The following is a 19,203-nucleotide window of genomic DNA, read 5'->3' as shown; positions in this document are numbered from 1 at the left end:
CAGTCATAGTGATGCAAGGTAAGGCTGCGTACTACCCGTGTGGTGGGGCTCTTCCTCGGAAACCACGCATTGCGGTAGCTTTAGTGCACCGGGCTGCCCTTTAGTAGTGATGTTTGAATGACTAAAAACTTCAATAGTATGTCCTTCTTTAGTCTGCTCTTTTTATTTTTATCCTACAAAGGTAGAAGTAAGGTCTGCCCCGGCCCTGCTTGTGGGAGTTCATTGGGTATGTTATCAGTGGCGGAGCCACCTTTTAACCAGAGGTTCATCCGAACTCGTTCGATAGAAAATTATATTATCTTAATACTATTTTTACATGATTAAAAATATTTTTTATGCATATATAGTAGATGTTGAACCACTTCGACTAGTTCGCATGTTTACTTCTGAACCCCCTCAATGAACATCTTAGCTCTGCCACTTAATATTATTGTTGTTTCATAAACATTTATACATATAGTTTTTCGCTTGATAAGCGAAAGAATAAACCTAGCGGTAAATCTTTCATTCTTTTCAATTATGAAGCACATAGGTCCAGGGGCGGAGCTACATTTGGCCGAGGGTTCATCTGATCCCCCTACAGCGAATTTTTTTTGCTATTTATACATAGTTAAAATTATTTTTTATGTATATACAGTAAAGGCTGAATCCCCTCGATTAGTTTGTATGTTTACTTCTGAACACCCTTAACGAAAATTCTGGCTCCACCACTGCATAGGTCATATTTGTATAACTAATTAAAATATGGATAAAATACAGAAAAAATTACATAACACCACAACTTATCTTTACTAATTACATAAAATCCCTACCCTTTTCATTAATTGTCTAAATCCGTTTTTCTTAAAACAACCGTATACATCCACAATTTCATAAATTTTCGGATATATAATTTTCCCTTTGATCTAGTTAATGTATTATGTATCTCGACCAAATAGTTTCAGAAATGAATGTATTTCAACAATCAAAATTGTGTATCCCGACTTCCAAATTATGTATACGGGTGCTAATTATGTATTTGAAAATTATAAAATAAGAGATTATTTTCAATTTAATAAATAATAGGGATAGGGGTAAACTTACTGAGATTATGTAAGTAAATTTGGGTTATTTTGTGCAAATCTATAAACTAGGACAAAACTTAAACGACTCACTAAATAGGCTATTCAGGCAAATCAGACCATGTTGGGGCTATTTAGTGCAAATCTTGAATCGCGCTAAGAGGCTACTAATGCAAATCATACCATTTAAAGTGTATTTTCCCTTCTCCCTCACACTGTATATTTAACTCTATGATACCATTGAGCTTGAAGAATCCAAAGCACTCTAAAGGGTACTTCAAATTTACTTCTAATTCTTTTTTTTTTTTTTGAAAAAAAATTGTTACTTTCCCTTTTTGGATTAGTGTTATGATGTAGTTATAGGTTATTTAAGGTTTGCAAATGTTAAAAATACTAGTTTGATGTTGTAAATCTAGCATAAATAGCTTCTTATGCTTAATTTGTTACTACTTAAAAATGGCCAAATTTTATGAGTTGATGATCTTAGAATAAGCAAACTAATTGATAATATTGTGATTCTCTGCTGAAGCATATTCCTTTTTGCAGATATGTTGCAGTCATGAATTCCATTTTCTCAGCTCAACATATAATGGTATATAGAGGGCTTTAACAACTCTTTATATCAATTTTGTAGCCGTTTCATTTCTTTCTAGATTAATTAGAAAGTTGTCATGCTGTCTTCATAAATGTAGAATTTATAAAGTTAGGGTTCCAGACTCAGATTGTTATATTGTGATTCTACTCTATGAAATACAATGCATTTTTTTTGCTGGTACCCATTGATTCGTGTGTAATAGGATCGTAGCATTCTGCTTTTCTTCAGCAGGTAGCATTTCTATCCCTGTTAGTTATGGTTTTAAATCTATCCTTTACCAGCATGAGTTATATTTGGCTAACAGATGTCATGGTGCATATTTGGGGACAGGCTTCTTACATAACTGGTGGTGTATATTTGAAACTCCAAGTATCGGATGGGCTATTTAAATCTCTCTCTGTAGATGTTATTCAAACTGTTAATACTAAGTTATCTCTAGCTTACCATTTTAAGTCGTCAATAGCTTATATTCAACATTGAACATCTATTGTGAAATAGAAGGATTGCAGCTTGATAGGTTGCAATCAAGGAGAAGAAGAAGATAAACAGAAGCTGAATTTTCATTATTCTCATCTGAAGCTTACGTTTATCAGTTATGATTCTATTTATAGACTTGAGTTAAGATGAGCTAAGAAGTGAATAATGTATCCAGCTCATTGACAGCTTATTATAACTAACTAATCATTATCTAACAACCTCTAACAACCTTCAACAACCCATACAGTTAACTCATCTATCGGCTAACTAACTAACTGACTAACTACCCTATCAGTATATATTGGCTATGTTATGTATATTAATAGGGAGACGGAGTAAAATAATTAAAAAGCTGAGAGAGAGTGTGTGATTACTTTTGAAAGGATTGGTATTTATGTTATTTATACTAAATTAAATAACAATGTCCAAATAAAATGCCCATCAATTATTTTTTAGTATTACTACTTAACTATGCACTCTCTACAATGTAGTTTTGTTCTTTCACTTTTCTCTTTCCCCAATTTCCCAATGAACCTTAATTCCAAAATTCCACTTCTTGGTAAGCTTCAAATTCACTTCTCTCCTTTTAATTACTGTTATGCTTAGCTCAGTTAAGTTTTTTTTTTTTTTTTTTTTTGCAAACTTTGTTAGTAAAAATTAGTAATTTGATGTTCAAATTATGGTGAAAACAGCTTAAAAGCTTATTTTAATGAGTTAAAATTACCAAATTCTGAAAAAAGATTTATACTTTTTGTTAGTAATGATAGTTTATAAGCTTAGAAGAAAGAAGCAAACATATGAGGTGTTGAAAAATGCTTTCTTGAATTTTTGGGGTGGTGGGGGAGAAGTGTTGAATAATGTTTTATTTATAGAGATTCTTTGTTAGTTAAATTAGTACTTTGATGTTCAAAAGATAGTGAAAAGCACCTTAAAAGCTTATTTTTATGACTTAAAATTACCAAATTTGGAAAAAGATTTATCCTTTATCAGTTAGTTATGATGGTGGATAAACTTAGATGAAGAAACAAACATATAGTGGTGTTGAAAAATACTTTCTTGAATTTTTGGGGTGGTGGGGGTGGGGTAGAAGTGTTGAAAAATGGTTTAGTTACAGGATTCTTCATTAGTAAAGTTACTAATTTGATGTTCAAAATATGGTGAAAAGCAGCTTCTTAAGGTTATTTTTATGAGTTAAAATTACCAAATTCTGGAAAAAGATTTCCCCTTTTAGTTAGTTATGGTGGTTGATAAGCTTAGAAGGAGAAAGAAACATAAGGGGTATTGAGAAATGCTTTCTTGAACATTTGGGGTGGGGGTGGTGCGTGGGTGGGTGGGTTGGGGGTGGGGTGGGGGTAGTGAGAAGATAATGAGTTTGGGATATTACTTATGGTTCTTGTTTGCATTTTACGTTGAAAAAAATTCAACTTTTGTGAGAGAAAATGAAAATTTCTGCCAACTTGAAATCATTTTGAAGATAGTCTTTCAAAATCTGAACCAAAATCTATGACCGAAAGCTAAATTAGGTTGTATTTACGAAAAATGTTTTCCTGAACATAATTGGGGTTGGCGTGGGAGCTAGGGGTGGTGGGTATGGGGGAAGATGGGATTGGGGGTGAGGTGTGTATTAGCCAGTTAGTGTCGATTACTACTTTGGAAAGTTCATTTTCCTCATTTATAAGGAACTCGTTTTCCTGGAGAAAATGTTTTTCAAAAAAATTTGACCAACCAAACTCACTCCATATCAACAGAAACATTCGATACTTTCTTTAGCATGTCGTTGTTTTTCTTTTTCAAACTGCTTTGTAATGTTCTTACTTGAGTCGAGTGTCTATCGGAAACAACCTCTCTACCACACAAGATAGTAAGATCTGCATAGATACTACCTTGCCGAACCTCACTCGCAGAATTGCACTTGGTATGTTGTTGTCGTTGTTGATGTTTCATAATCTTAAGACGAAGCAAACAGATAATGTCCATTTTACCCTTAATAGCCACACAAATATCTATGATCCATTTTAGACCACACGTTTCAAAAGTCTTTCTTTCTTTCTTAATCTCCGTGCCGAGTCAAACTACTGCACATAAATTGGGACGGAGGGAGTATTATTATTTACTTTATATGGTTTGGTGGTGATTATTGTTATAGGTGATCCTTTTGTTCCTATGTTGATTTGAAAGTGTGGATAGCAGCGGTGTCCTGATAGTTCCGAGATTTTGTCGTTTTACCATATAATTTGGAGATTCCTTACTTCGTAATATTGCTTTACAGCTTCTTGGTGATTATTGTTGTATGATGCCTCCTACGGGAAGAGAGTGTCGTCAAGGTTTACCTCCAGACGTCCTTAACGATCTTCTTGATAATGTTATCGATATCATTGTGATGAGTTTGCCTTTTAAAGATGCTGTGAGGACAAGCGTCTTAGCAAGGAAATGGAGGTATCTCTGGTGTAGACATAGAAGTTTGAAATTTGACGACTCTATTTGGAGAACACGAGGGATGGCCTTGGCTCAGCGGTAAGCTTGCTTACCGTGGTGTGCCAGGGTCGGGGGTTCAAAACGCCCCTCCAGCGAAGCTGGGGTGAGGGCGCGTAGGTCAGGCCCGGAGTGGTCCCCCCCTCCCCGACACCTACGGAGTAGGTATGAACCGGGTCGTCCCCTATTTGGAGAACACAAAAGGACAAACTTTATCCTTCGGTTAAATTTAGAAAGATTGTCTTCCCGATTTTGACCCATCATGAAGGACCCATCACTAAGTTCAAGCTCGAGATTCCTGACCTGGAAGAATGTCCCGACATTGACAACTTCATATATTTCCTGTCTAGGAAAGACATTCAACATCCTGTTCTTCGCCTTTTGGAGCATGAGCTATACAAATTACCTTCTTCACTTTTCATATGTTCGCAGCTGACACATGTAAATCTTCATAATTGCTCGATAAATCATCCATTGGCCTGTGAAGGATTTCCTAGATTAGTCAGCCTGGAACTATGTAATGTTACCATTTCTTCAGAATCACTCGGATGTTTAATATCTCATTGCCTGTTGCTTGAGAAGTTGGTGCTGAAAATCTCGGAAACTGTAAACTTAATTCCAATCAATGCCCCAATGCTGACATCCTTTGAGTTCACAGGCCGTATAAGTTCTCTTTGGTTAAAGAATGTCTCTCTTCTGGCAAAAGTATCTCTGATATGTGAGGGTTCTTATATGGAGGCAGAGAGGTTTGATTATGCAAAGTTTTTTGAGTCTTGTTCTGCTCTTGAGCACCTCTCTTTGAATTTCGGTTATAGCGAGGTAAATGCTGCTTCATGACTTCATTGTTATGCATTTTCATTGATGGAACTTCTTTTGGGCTGAATCATGTTGAAGTTCGTTTTTTTTTTCCTAGTTCCTTGCAGATGAAGCGCCAACAAGGCTTCCCTTTTATCTTAACCGCGTCAAACATTTTCACCTAGCACAGCCTATTGTGGTGATGGAATCATACAAGCTCTCATTTGCTCTCTTCTTGATAAGAAGCTTCCCATATTTGGAATATCTCAACATTGTATTCGAATTGGTATGTTGCCGGTTTTTCTTCATACTCCTTAGTTCCTCGATAATTGGGGAGTTGACTTGTTATCTTTTTAGGTTATGGAAGCTGATGATAGGGGTATTCAAGAATCTCTTGAACTCGAACGATTCTCAGATGTGACATTTAATCACCTCAGGGAAGTGACACTCGCACACTTTGGAGGAACAACGCCTGAGATGCAGCTTATCAAGCTTTTGTTAGCTAAGTCTCTGGTGTTGGTGAAAGTTCAAATCTATCCCGCCTTGTATGTCGACTCAAGCTCAGACACACTCGCTGAGATATTAAAATTTCGGCATGCTTCACCTAAAGTCGAAATAGACTACGTATCACATTGATTTCGAGTAGTAAAACAATATGTTTGGGAACATGAGCCATCTTCGAAGGATGTTTTGATTAGTTTGTTCTGTCATTACATGTATTTAAGGATTTTTACATTTAGTGGCTGCTCATGAATTGATACTGTGGTGGTATTTTTCACTATTATTTTTTATGTCGCGGTGTCCGGACCAGCTTCTGGCGTAGGTTTATTCTATTATTGTGCTGTGACTTGTAAGTTGCTGTGGTAATTTTATTTCAATAGTGATGTGAGTTGCAGTGCTAATTGGCTAAATTCTGTTTTCAAGCTGAAGTAATGTTCCCATTCACTATTCACTGATTTGTGTTGATAAGCTATGTTGCCGAACTCTTTAAAAATGTCATCGGACATGTGTCAAATCATTCAAAAGTAGTGCATTTGGAGAATCCGAGCAACAGTTTTGGAGAGTCCAAGTAACTTAGGTGATAAGTATGGTTATGTCATTTTGTAGAGGCTTTAGGACTTGGTGTATACTGTATTTTTTATTTTAAATCCGTTTTAAAAAAGAATGATTTTGTTTAGCAACTCTTTAATTTAACTTTTCACGTGCATGTTTAAGACCACAAGAGTAAAAACTAAGGATGTGATATATTTTTAATTTAAGATTCTTTTAACTTTATGTCAAGTTAAAATATGTCAAATAAATTCAAACGAAAGAAGTGTTATTAAATAATATTTCATTATTCTTTTCGTGCATTTTTAACTGTCACGTTTAGATTTAACACGTTCACTAAGAAAATAATGATTAATATTAGAATAAGTAATTAATGTTAAAGAATAAAATATATTAATAATGATTAATATTAGAATAAGTAATTAACGTTAAGAACAAAATATAAAAAATATAATTATTTATTCGTAATATGTTAAAATTAATAAATGAAAATCTATTTTTTGAATAGTCGATAATTAAAAATAAACATAAGAGTAATTGACATTACTTGTTTACCCATAATTAGTAAGCATACTCTCCTCTCTAAAATGTTCTTCAGTCCCAAAATTGGCAGAACAAATATTAAGGGTAGCTGATTTTCAATCTATAATCCCACTTCTTGGTAAGAGTTTCAATTGTAATACTTCTCTCCTTTTAATTATTGTTATGCTCAGCTCCTTAATAGTAAAAAAATTAGTAATTTTAATGTTTAAGATCTGGTGAAAACAGCTTAAAAACTTATTTTAATGAGTTTGAATTACCAAATTCTGGAAAAAAATTACTCCTTTTTAGTTAGTTATGGTGGTTGATAAGCTTAGAAGAAGAAAGAAATATATGGGGTGGTGAAAAAATAATGCTTTCTTGAATTTTTGGGGTGGTGGGGTTTGGGTTAGTGGGGGGTGGGGGAGAAATGTTGAAAAATGCTTTAGTTACAGGGATTCTTTATTAGTAAAATTAGTACTTTGATGTTCAAAATATGGTGAAGAGCAGCTTCTTAAGCTAATTTTAATGAGTTAGAATTACCAAATTCTGAAAAAAGCTTTCTTCTTTTTAGTTAGTTATGGTGGTTGATAAGTTTAGAAGAAGAAACAAACATATGGGGTGTTGAAAAAATGCTTTCTTGAGTTTTTGGGGTGGTAGGGTTGGGGTTAGTGGGGGGTGGAGGTGGGGGTGGGGGAGAAGTGTTGAAAAATGCTTTAGTTACAGGGATTATTTATTTGTAAAGTTACTAATTTGATGTTCAAAATATGGTGAAGAACAGCTTCTTTAGCTTATTTTTATGACTTAAAATTACCAAATTTTGGAAAAAGATTTATCCTTTTCGGTTAGTTATGGTGGTTGTTAAGCTTAGAAGAAGAAAGAAACATATGGGATGTTGAGAAATGTTTTCTTGAAGCTTTGGGGTGGGGGTGGGGGGCAGTGGCGGAACCAAGATGTTCATTAAGGGGGTTCAAAAGTGCACACACAATCTAGCCGAGGGGGTTCAACACATAATATATAGACATAAAAAATAATTTTAACCGTATATAAATAGGGTAATTTTTCGTTGAAGGGGGTTTGAATGAACCCCCTGGATATATGCTAGATCCACCACTGGTGGTGGGTGGGTGGGTTGGAGGTGGGGTTGGGGAGTAGTGGGGGTGGTGAGAAGATAATGAGTTTGGGATATCACTTATGGTTCTTGTTTGCATTTTACGTCGAAAAAAAGTTCAACTTTTGTGAGTGAAAATGAAAATTTCTGCCAACTTGAAATCTTTTTGAAGATAGATTTTCAATCTGAACAAAATCTATGACCGAAAGCTAAATGAGGTTGTATTTATGAAAAATGTTTTCCTGAAAATAAGAGAGGTTGGTGTGGGAGCTAGTGGTGGTGGGTGGGTATGGGGGGCTATGGGGTTGGGGGTGACGTGTGTTGGAGGTGTATATAAGCCGGTTAGCGTGGATTGCTACTTTGGAAAGTTCATTTTCCTCATTTATAAGGAACTCGTTTTCCTAGAAATTTTGACGAACCAAACATGAGAAAATTGGAAACTCCATATCAAACACACCCTTAATGGAAGGTATTCTTGCTGTGAGAATGCAGGTAATGGATATTAAACGATGTTACATGGCTTTCTTTACCGGTACATAATCTTGATGGGCATGTCGAGTATTTTAGTTCCTTGTAAATTTTTGGTGCAGTTTGAAGAATCTGCACGAAATACCCGAGCTATTATCCTGAACCGTCTCTCAAGACAAATTGCAACATAGATATTAAGAGGAGATAGTTGGCTGATTTCAACTAGAATGCACCTTTATTTCTTATGTTAGTTTGACCATGAGAATGGCTGTTCTGTTCAGATGGTTTTAAGATTCCTTACTTCGTATTAATATTTAGTTCTACAGGTTCCTTCGTTCTTCTGTTGATCGGACAATGTGAATAGCAATTCTGTACAGTTAAGTTGGAGATTTCTTACTTCGTTTATTGCTTGTTTTCTACAGGTTCTTGGTGATTTCTGGTATATGATGCCTCCCAAGGGAAGAAAGCATTGTCGAAGTTTAACTCCTGGTGTCCTCAGCAACCTTCCTGATAATGTAATCGATGTCATTCTGATGTGTTTGCCTTGTAAAGATGCTGTAAGGACAAGCATCTTATCGAAGAAATGGAGGTATCGCTGGTGTAGGCTTACAGAGTTGACGCTTGATTCATCTATTTGGAAAGGACAGGATTTACTAAACCCTACAATTAAATTTACAAAGGTTATCTACCAGCTTTTGTCTCTTCACGAAGGACCCATTACTAAGTTTACCCTGAATATGGCTTTTCTAGAAAAAACTTGTCCGACTATTGACAAAGTCATATATTTCCTCTCTAGAAATCAAATTCAAGATCTTGTTCTTATCTTTCCATGGCATGAGCGATACAAATTGCCTTCTTCATTTTTCAAATGTTTGCAGCTGAGGCATCTAATTCTTAATCATTGCTCAATACATCCTCCATCGGTCTTTCAAGGATTTGCTAGGTTAACTAGTTTGGTACTATATGAAGTCTTAATTTCTTCTGAATTGCTGGAAAGTTTGATATCCCATTGCCCGTTGCTTGAGCAGTTGGTGCTGAGTAACCTAGAAATTTTAAACACAGTTGAAATTGATGCCCCCATGCTGAGATTGTTTGATTTCGAAGGCGATATAAGTTCTATCTTCCTAAAGAATGTCCCTCTTCTGGTAAAAGTATCTCTGGCAGGTGACTATGAAGGCAGAGGATCTTGATTTTGCAAAGATTTTCGAGTCTTGTTCTTCTCTCGAGTTCCTCACCTTGAACTTCTTCAGTACCAAGGTATATGTTGCTTCACGACTTCATTTTTGTGCACTTTAGTGGATGGAATTTCTTTCGGGCTAACTCATATTGAATTTTGGCAAATTTTTCCATAGTTCTTTGCCGAAGAAGGATATGAAACACCAACAAGGCTTCCCTATGATCTTGCAGTCAAGCAGTTTCACCTGGTCGAAATTAAGCTGGTGGATTCATATATGCTCGCAAATGCAATTTGCTTGATACGAAGCTTCCCATGTTTAGAATCTCTTGAAATACAGGTTCATAGTGTTTTTACTCTTTTCTTTCGATCTTATTTAATGGTGTATTTCATACTTCTTTGATCCTCAATAATCTGATAGTTAACTTCTTGTTGTCATCCTTACGCTTATTCTAGAATCCCTTGAACTAGAACATTTATCGGATGTGATATTTAATCACCTCAAGGAAGTTAAGCTAGAGTGCTTTTCATCAACGATGCCTGAAATGCAGCTTATCAAGCTTTTGTTAGCCAAGTCCCCGGTGTTGGTGAGATTGCTAATCGATACATATTATCTAGATAAAGCACCTCTTGAGAGAAGACTAGAAATATTCGCCAAGATATCAAACTTTTCGTGTGCATCACCTGAAGCAGCAGTAGTCTACGAAAAATTCAAGTTTCACATAGATTAATCTGATAGATAGAACGGAATGTCGATGTAGTAGTATAACAGTTGTATTTAGTTTAGTGAATGTCGGTTTGAGGATATGACCATTTCTGGATGGGATGTTTTGGTCAGTTTGTTCTGTAATAACATTGTCTGTTACATGTCAAGGATTTACACATTTAGTGCCTGCTCATGAATGATTTCCGGAACGCGATATTATCACAGGAAGTACTTCTCAACATTAGTTTTCTTTATGTGGTGGTGTCCGGGCCAGTTTTTGTGCTCATTTTTATTTCAAATATTGTGTTGCGAGTCGCAATGTTAACTCCCTGCGCGTTCAATTTATATATGACAAAGCTTGAAGCACTTGCTGTGCCTGTAAGGTAGAGGCCATTATGGAGGTTTGATACTGGTATGAATCTTATAGTTTGTCCACAACATAGCACATTCTTTTTCCTTAAAATTTCACATTAGATGTTGGGAAAAAGAGCCATGTTAGAGTAACTAGTGTACCAAAGTAGTGATGATCGGAGACAAATCTAGAATTTGGAGTTTATTATTTCTAATGGTATACTGAAATGACTAGTCACGATTCTGTAACACCCCAACTTAGGATAAGTAAGCAAGATTACTCTCTAGTAACGCGTTTTAAAGCCGTGCGGGTCTACATATGGTCAATTGGGAGTCCACAAAGCCATGGGGCAATAAACCGAACCTCGATACCACATACATCAAAAAGATATGACCATCTCTCTAGGTTGCACAATCCTTCCAAACCTTGATACCACATTCATCAAAAAGATATGACCATCTCTCTAGGTTGCACAACCCCTTTAGATCGTTATCAAAGCGGACAATATCACTAGTGGGTTGGGCCGTTACAGGGGTCTCTTGAGTTTCGATGGTTCCATCACACTTCCAATTAGACACCGGGTGCTATAGCAATTTTCACTAGTGGGTTGGGCCGTTACAGGGTCTCTCGAGTTTCGATGGCTCCATCGCACTTCCAATTAGACACCAGGTGCTTTAGCAAGAAAATCCCATCGAAAGGCTGGACAGTTTGTTTTCCTTTCCGGTCCAGTATTTTCAATCCAAGCCGAAATAGGAAAAGCCGCAAGCGACATTATGCCTGGTCGTCGGTTGAACGTCAGTAACGTACGATATTCATTCCTTACTCAAATAGGAAGGTGGCAATCTCAATCTAGCAGCGTGGTCCAGAAAACCACAAAGGAACGATAATAGAAGACACATTGGATTTTTCATTTTCATAAATTTTTATCAAGATTCTACTATGATATCAAGTTTTTTTTCCCTATTTATAAATGAGCTAACCAATAATATAGTAGATGAGATCTTGTCCTATCAAGGCTGGATCTACAGTAGAGTGTACGGGTTCTAGGGAACCCTTAACTTTCTCCGAAACCTTGTAATTATGTTAAAAATAAAATCTGTTAACGTTATAAGAATATACTGATGGGGGACTAGTGTTTTACTTATTTTTAAGAAAAAATTAAAATTCGTGGTCTTTATTTTATTTTTAACTAATAAACTAGCTTTTGCGTTCTTTTTTCTTTCTCTTTTTCCTTTTTTGAGAACATAATATAAGTCAACTAAAAATATATCATTAACAAAATATTACTTTTACCTAAATTCCAATATTTCAAAGAAAAAACTTAGGGTTCTTACAATTTCTTTGCAAAAACAAAGAGGAGAGTGGTGAGTTTCCACTTTTTTTTTCCTCTTATATTGTGTATTATTTGTGTTATATATTATTCTATGTGTTCTTGTTTCTTGTCTTGATAATGTGTATGAGTTAATTTGCTATTTGAAATCTTGCAAAGTACACCTTATTGGTGCTGGATGGATGTGTTGGGGTCCAGCCCCATGCAAATTTTTTCTTGGTAAAATTTTGCTGCATGCAGCTTTCAAAGTTGGCAGAAAGAAAATTTGGAAAATCTTCTGAAAGTTGCAATTGTTGAAATTGCAAGTCTTGTTTATGTCACCAATGACATCAAGACTCACCATTTCTGTACTATAAAAGGAGCTCATTAGCTCCATGGAAATACACCCAAGGCAGAGAGAAAAATAATGTAGAGCGGTGAGGTATTTCAGTCTGTGATAAAAAATTAGTTTGTGAATAGAAAAATAGAGTGAGCAATATTTTTTGTAGGGTGTGGTAGTCACTTTGACTACGGTATAAAAATCTTTACTAGGTGTTTAGTAAGGTGTGGTAGTTACTTTGACTACGGTATAAAAACTCCTTACTAGGTGTTTTTGTAAGTTGGGAGTCAAAAGAGGATATTTCTTTTGAGTGTTTAGTAGTTATTTTGTGTCTTGTACTGTGACTACGGTGTAAAATCCTTACTATAGTAATATTAGTTACTCCTCTTGGTCCGTGGTTTTTTCCCTTATTTAGAAGGGTTTCCACATAAAAAATTTGGTGTCATTATCGCTCTTATCATTCTTGTTGTTTAACCGTATTATTGTTGTCATATTTATTGATTTTACCGCAATATCGTGGCGGGTTTTATTTTCAACAACTGGTATTATTGTTGGGAAGCAAAACAATTCTACATCGGAGAAATAGAGGAAACATGTCCTTTATTTAAAGTCTCGCACAACTCCATTAGTATGAAACCTTTTTGTTAGGTGCCCAAGAATAAATCCGTGAGGGCTTGGCCCAAAGCGGACAATATCATACTAGTGCGGAGTTTTGATGAAGTTACACGCGGTTCCAACAATTGGTATCAAAGCCAGTTGTTCCGTTGTAGTGGGAAAATTTACCCGTTTTTCCCAACAAGTGGTATCAAAGACAGTTATTCCATTGTAGTGGAAGAATTTATTCGATTTTCTCAACAAGTGGTATCAAAAACCAAGTTCAGATGTGTCGGAGTAGTGGACTGCATTTTGTGAGAGGTTCCAGGTGTGACAACAAGATGGTTAGCCATGATAACGGCGGTACAGATCTGTTTGGCAGATCATGTAAAGTCTCCTAGTAGTTGGAGATTGCAGGTAGTGTCTTTTGTCGAAAGTCTTCCTGACAAGTGGTGGTCAGGCGGCATGTCCCACTATTTGGCAGTAGCGGTACAAGATGATTAGCCTGTGAGAAGTTCTCATTGTGACAACAAGGTTGCAGATCTGTTTGGCAGATCGGTGGTATAAGATATTTGGTAGATATGTTTGACAGATCGATGGTACAAGATATTTGACAGATCTATTTGGCAGATCAGCGGTACATGATATTTGACAGATCTGTTTGGAAGATTGGCAGTACAAGAATGTTTGGCAGATCTGTTTGGCAGATCGGCGGTACAATATGTTTGGCAGATCTGTTTGGCAGATCAGCGGTATAATAATGTTTGGTAGATCTGTTGGAAGATCGACGATACAAGATGTTTGGCAGATTAGCGGTACAAGAATGTTTAGCAGATCTGTTTGGCAGATCGGTAGTACAAGAATGTTTGACAGATTTGTTTGGTAGATCGACGGTACAAGAATGTTTGGCAGATCTATTTAGCAAATCAGTGGTACAAGATGTTTTTCAGATCTGTTTGGCAGATTATATGAAGTAACCTATGATGTCTTATGTTGAAAGTATTCTTGACAAATGGTGGTAACGGTGGTACGAGATGGTTAGCGAGATCAAATGAATTATCGCTGAAAAGGAGGTCACATGTGGTGTTGTCTTATTTTGAGGGAGAGAATGTTGCTCTATTATTCTTCATGCAGTTGGTGTTGTCAGCAAGTTTTTCCTGAAAATTCAGGAAAGGAGCATTGGAAAGCAGTCAAATGATATTGAGGTACCTAAGAAAAACCTCGGAAGACTGTTTATATTTTGGAGGATATGATCCAATCTGGAAGGGCCATACAGATACTGATATAGCGGGTGACCTTGATATTAGAAAATCTACTATTGGATTGTTATTTAAATTTTTTAGGAGAAGCTATATCATGGCAGTCGAAGTTGCAGAAGTGTGTCGCACTATCTACAACTGAAGCTAAGTATATTGCGGATACTGAAGCTAAGCAAGGAATTGATATGACTCAAGCGGTTCCTTCAAGAACGAATGAAAAATTCTGGAGATTATGCTGACAAAGGTGGTGCCAAAAGTCAAGTTTTAATTGTGCAAAAAACTTTTGGGCATGAGTTCTCCCTGCGAAGAATGAAGATACCTCCTTCAGATGTATGGATCTGGAGGGGAAGATTTGTTGGGGTCCAGCCCCATGAAAATTTTTTCTTGGTAAAACTTTGCTGCATGCAGCTTTCAAAGTTGGTAGAAAGTAAATTTAGAAAATCTTCTCAAAGCTGCAATTGTTGAAATTGCAAGTCTTGTTTATGGCATCAATGACATCAAGACTCACCATTTCTGTACTATAAAAGGAGCTCATTAGCTCCATGAAAATACACCCAAGACAGAGAGAAAAATAATGGAGAGCGGTGAGGTATTTCAGTTTGTGATAAAAAATTAGTCTGTGAAAAAAAAAAAATAGAGTGAGTAATATTTTTAGTAAGGTGTGGTAGTCACTTTAACTACGGTATAAAAAATCCTTACTTGGTGTTTTAGTAAGGTGTGGTAGTCACTTTGACTACGGTATAAAAATTCCTTACTAGGTGTTTTTGTAAGTTGAGAGTCAAAAGAGGATATTTCTTTTGAGTGTTTAGTAGTTATTTTGTGTCTTGTACTGTGAGTACGGTGTAAAATCCTTACTATAGTAATATTAGTTGCTCCTCTTGGTCCGTGGTTTTTTTCCTTATTTAGAAGGGTTTCCACGTAAAAATCTTTGTGTCATTATCGCTCCGTATTATTGTTGTCATATTTATTGCTTTTACCACAATATCGTGGCGGGTTTTATTTTCAACAACTGGTATTATTTTTGGGAAGCAAAGCAATTCTACACCCGAGAAATAGAGGAAACATGTCCTTTATTTAAAGTCTCACACAACTCCATTAGTATGAGGCCTTTTTGTTAGGTGCCCAAGAATAAATCCGTGAGGACTTGGTCCAAAGCGGACAATATCATACTAATGTGGAGTTTCGATGAAGTTACACGCGATTCCAACAATTGGTATCAAAGCCAGTTGTTTCGTTGTAGTGGGAAAATTTATCCGTTTTTCCTAACAAGTGGTATCAAAGCCAGTTATTCCGTTGTAGTGAAAAAATTTATCCGATTTTCCCAATAGGATGAAATGGAGGCTTGCCTTCAGTGGCAGATCTAGAATTTTTGTTCGGGGGGGTCGATATATAAAGAAGTAAGCGTATAAAAATTACATTATAAAAGCAAAGTAGATACTCGCTAAACTTTAACCTGCCTTATCATTCTCTTTTAACATTTCTTCTTAGTTTTGTTTTGCGAGCCCTTCTTATAAAATATTATGCTTTTTTCTTACTTTAACTTTTCACTTTTATTTTATTTTTAAATTTTATTTTTCAAATTTAACTCCCCTATAAAAAAAATAAGGTTCTTAAAAATGTATAAGCATTGAATTATTATATTATAATATATATTTAGTACTTCATAAAAAATAAAAATTATTGAACAACTTCAATATTGATATGTTGAATGTAAAATATAATTCAAAAAAACGAACTATATAATTCGATAAAATAATCTGAAAGAGTTGAGAAATCCAATTTTTTTATATACTATGTAAAACTAGTCAAATATATAAAACTATTTTGAACAAACGTGGCATAAAACGTATAAAAAGAGATATGCATAATATGTTAGTATTGAGAGCATTAAAAAAGATTATATTGAAATATTTTTCATTCCAACTATGTAAAATTTTTGGACAAATTATTTTAGACCCAATATTTATACTTGAAAAATAGAAAATAAGTGAGTTTTAAATAAATAATACATACACACAAATAAATTAAATGGGCTAACTAATTTGTGTTAATCAGGCCCAATTGCCAATTAGAGTGAAAAAGGTCAAAGCCTTGTTCATTAAATAGAAAAAGGTATCAAAAGGGGGAAAAACTTTTTAAAAATTTTCAAGCTAAGCTCCACAGTAGAATCGAACCTGCAAACTTTGGCATTGAAATGAACCCCCTTGACCATTGAGCTACACCTTACAATTGTGTTGAGGGGGTTCATTAAAGCCATTATATCCATATAATTCACATTTGACCTATATATATATATATATAATGTAATTTTTTGATTGAAGGGGTTTGGGTGAACCCCCTCACTCCCACGTAGATCCGCCCTTGCTTGCCTTTGGAATTTTATGTGATAAAAAGATAACACCGATATTTAAAAGTAAGTTTTGTAGAGTGGTGGTTAGACCGATGTTGTTATATGGGGCGTAGGGTTGGCTAATCAAAGACTCCCATGTTTAGAAGATGCATGTTGCGAAGATAAGGTGGATGTGTGGGCACACTAGGTGTGATAGGGTTACGAATGAGGTTATTCGTGATAAGGTGGGAGTGACAATCGTGGTGTACAAGATGAGTTTAGAGGTTAGCTTTAGTGACAGAGGGATTTCAAAAATTCACCTTGGGATTCCAAATCCAAATCTCAAACACTATATTTTTATTTTTCGAACCTCCTCAATGAAAATTCTGACTCCGCCGCTGTTTGTTATTATTGTTTCATAAACATTTATACATATAGTTTCTCACTTGATAAGCGAAAGAATAAACCTGGCGGTAAATTTTTCATTCTTTTCGATTATGAAGCACAAAGATCATACTTGTATAACTAAATAAAACATGGATAAAATATACGAAAAATTACATAATACCATAACTTACCTTTACTAAACTATAAAAAATCGATATTCTTTTTATTAATTACCTAATTTTTTTTTTTTTAAACAGCCGAATACATCCACAAACTCATAAATTTTCGGATACATAATTTTAATTATGTATTATGTATCTCGATCAAGTAGTTTCAGAAATTAATGTATTTCAGTAATCAAAATTATATATCTCCACTTAAAAGTTATGTATTCGTACAAAAATGGAGTAATTAACTGTTAAGTTTTTAAGTTCAAAAATATGTATATTAACTTCAAAATTATCTATCCTGGTGCTATTTATGTATTCGAAAATTGTTTAGAAATTATTTGTAATTTAATAAAAATAGGGATAAAGAGTAATTAGGGATAAATTTATTGAGATTTATGTAGGTACATTTGGGTTGTTTCGTGCAAATCTAAAAATCAAGGACAAAACTTAAACGACTCACTAAAAATACGCTATTCAGGCAAATCAGACTATATGGCTATTTTGTGCAAATATTGAAAAAGTGGCTAAAACTTAAACATCGGGCTAATAGGCTATTAATGCAAATCATACTATTTATAGTGTATTTTCCCCTTCTTTTCTCCCATCACACTGTATATTTCACTCTACGATTGAGCTTGAAGAATCCAAATATTGTCAAAGCACTCTAAAGGTATTTCAAATTTACTTCTAATTCTTTTTTTTTTTTTTTTTAAAATAAGTATTACTTTCCCTTTTTGGATTAGTGTTATGATATAGTTGTAGGTTATTTAAGGCTTGTAAATGTTAAATACTAATTTGATGTTGTAAATCTAGCATAAATAGCTTCTTATGCTTAATTTGTTAGTACTTAAAAATGACCAAATTTTATGAGTTGATGATCTTAGAATATGCAAACTAATTGATAATCATAGTTCTTGGTAAGCTTAAAATGTATTTCCCAAAATCAATATGCTGACATGACACGTTTATTACATTACATGAGTCCCACATCAAAGGTTGACAAAAGGTGTCATGTCAGCTAAAAAAGATAACAAAAATGCACTAAAATTTAGTCCTATGAAGTTGGAGCGTGTTGTAGCAACTTTGACAATAGTTCGAGGGTGTACCGAATGCTTATCTGTTTTCTTCTTGGTTTGTTGTTGCAATAGGTGTATGCTAGTGTAAGTTGTAGAGCTTGTTTGGGGTTTGCTAATAATAATTTGATGTTCAAAATCTTGCAAGAATCTGTTGAAAACACACCCTTAATGGAAGGTGTTTTTGCTGTGAGAATGCAGGTAATGGATATTAAACGATGTTACATAGATTTATTTACCGGTACTTCATCATGGTGGATATGTCGAGTATTTTAGTTCCTGCACGAAATACCCAAGCTATTATCCTGAACCGTCTTTCAAGACAAATTGCAACATAGTTATTAAGAGGGGATTACCCTATTGAAAAGATATTAAGAGGAGATAGTTGACTGATTTCAACTATAATGCACCTTTATTTCTTATGTTATACTGCGTATTAATATGTAGTTCTGCAGGTCCCATAGTTCTTCTGTTAATCGGACAATGTGAATAGCAGTTCTGTACAGATAAGTTGGAGATTTCTTACTTCGTTTATTGCTTATTTTCTACAGATTCTTGGTTATTACTGGTATATGATGCCTCCCAAGGAAAGAAAGCGTTGTCGACGTTTAACTCCTGATGTCTTCCTGATAATGTAATCGATGTCATTCTGATGTTTTTGCCTTGTAAAGATGCTGTAAGGACAAGCATCTTATTGAAGAAATGGAGGTATCGCTGGTGTAGGCTTACAGAGTTGACACTTGATTCATCTCTTTGGAAAGCACGGGATTTACTAGATCCTACAGTTAAATTTACAAAGGTTATCTACCAGCTTTTGTCTCTTCACGAAGGACCCATTACTAAGTTTACCCTGAATACGGCTTTTCTAAAAATAACTTGTCCGACAATTGACAACGTCATATATTTCCTCTCTAAAAATCAGATTCAAGATCTTGTTCTTATCTTTCCATGGCATGAGCGAT

At 35.1% G+C, this 19,203-nt stretch overlaps 1 protein-coding gene and 1 pseudogene across 1 annotated transcript; both read left to right on the top strand.

Moving 5' to 3' along the window:
• Positions 1-1,262: 1,262 nt before the first annotated feature.
• Positions 1,263-6,302, top strand: LOC107851212. The gene is made up of 6 exons (XM_016696152.2): positions 1,263-1,333; positions 1,608-1,653; positions 4,403-4,569; positions 4,956-5,424; positions 5,519-5,686; positions 5,758-6,302. Exons 1-6 carry the CDS (start codon positions 1,293-1,295, stop codon positions 6,034-6,036), a joined length of 1,170 nt encoding a protein of 389 aa, XP_016551638.2. The 5' UTR covers positions 1,263-1,292; the 3' UTR covers positions 6,037-6,302.
• A 711-nt stretch (positions 6,303-7,013) lies between these two features.
• LOC107850680 overlaps positions 7,014-19,203 on the top strand; it is a 17,804-nt pseudogene continuing 5,614 nt past the window's right edge.

Source organism: Capsicum annuum, chromosome 12, assembly GCF_002878395.1.
Source record: "Capsicum annuum cultivar UCD-10X-F1 chromosome 12, UCD10Xv1.1, whole genome shotgun sequence".
Lineage (NCBI taxonomy): Eukaryota > Viridiplantae > Streptophyta > Magnoliopsida > Solanales > Solanaceae > Capsicum > Capsicum annuum.
Note: the sequence above shows the minus strand (reverse complement) of the source record. Positions and strands in the feature narration are given on the sequence as shown.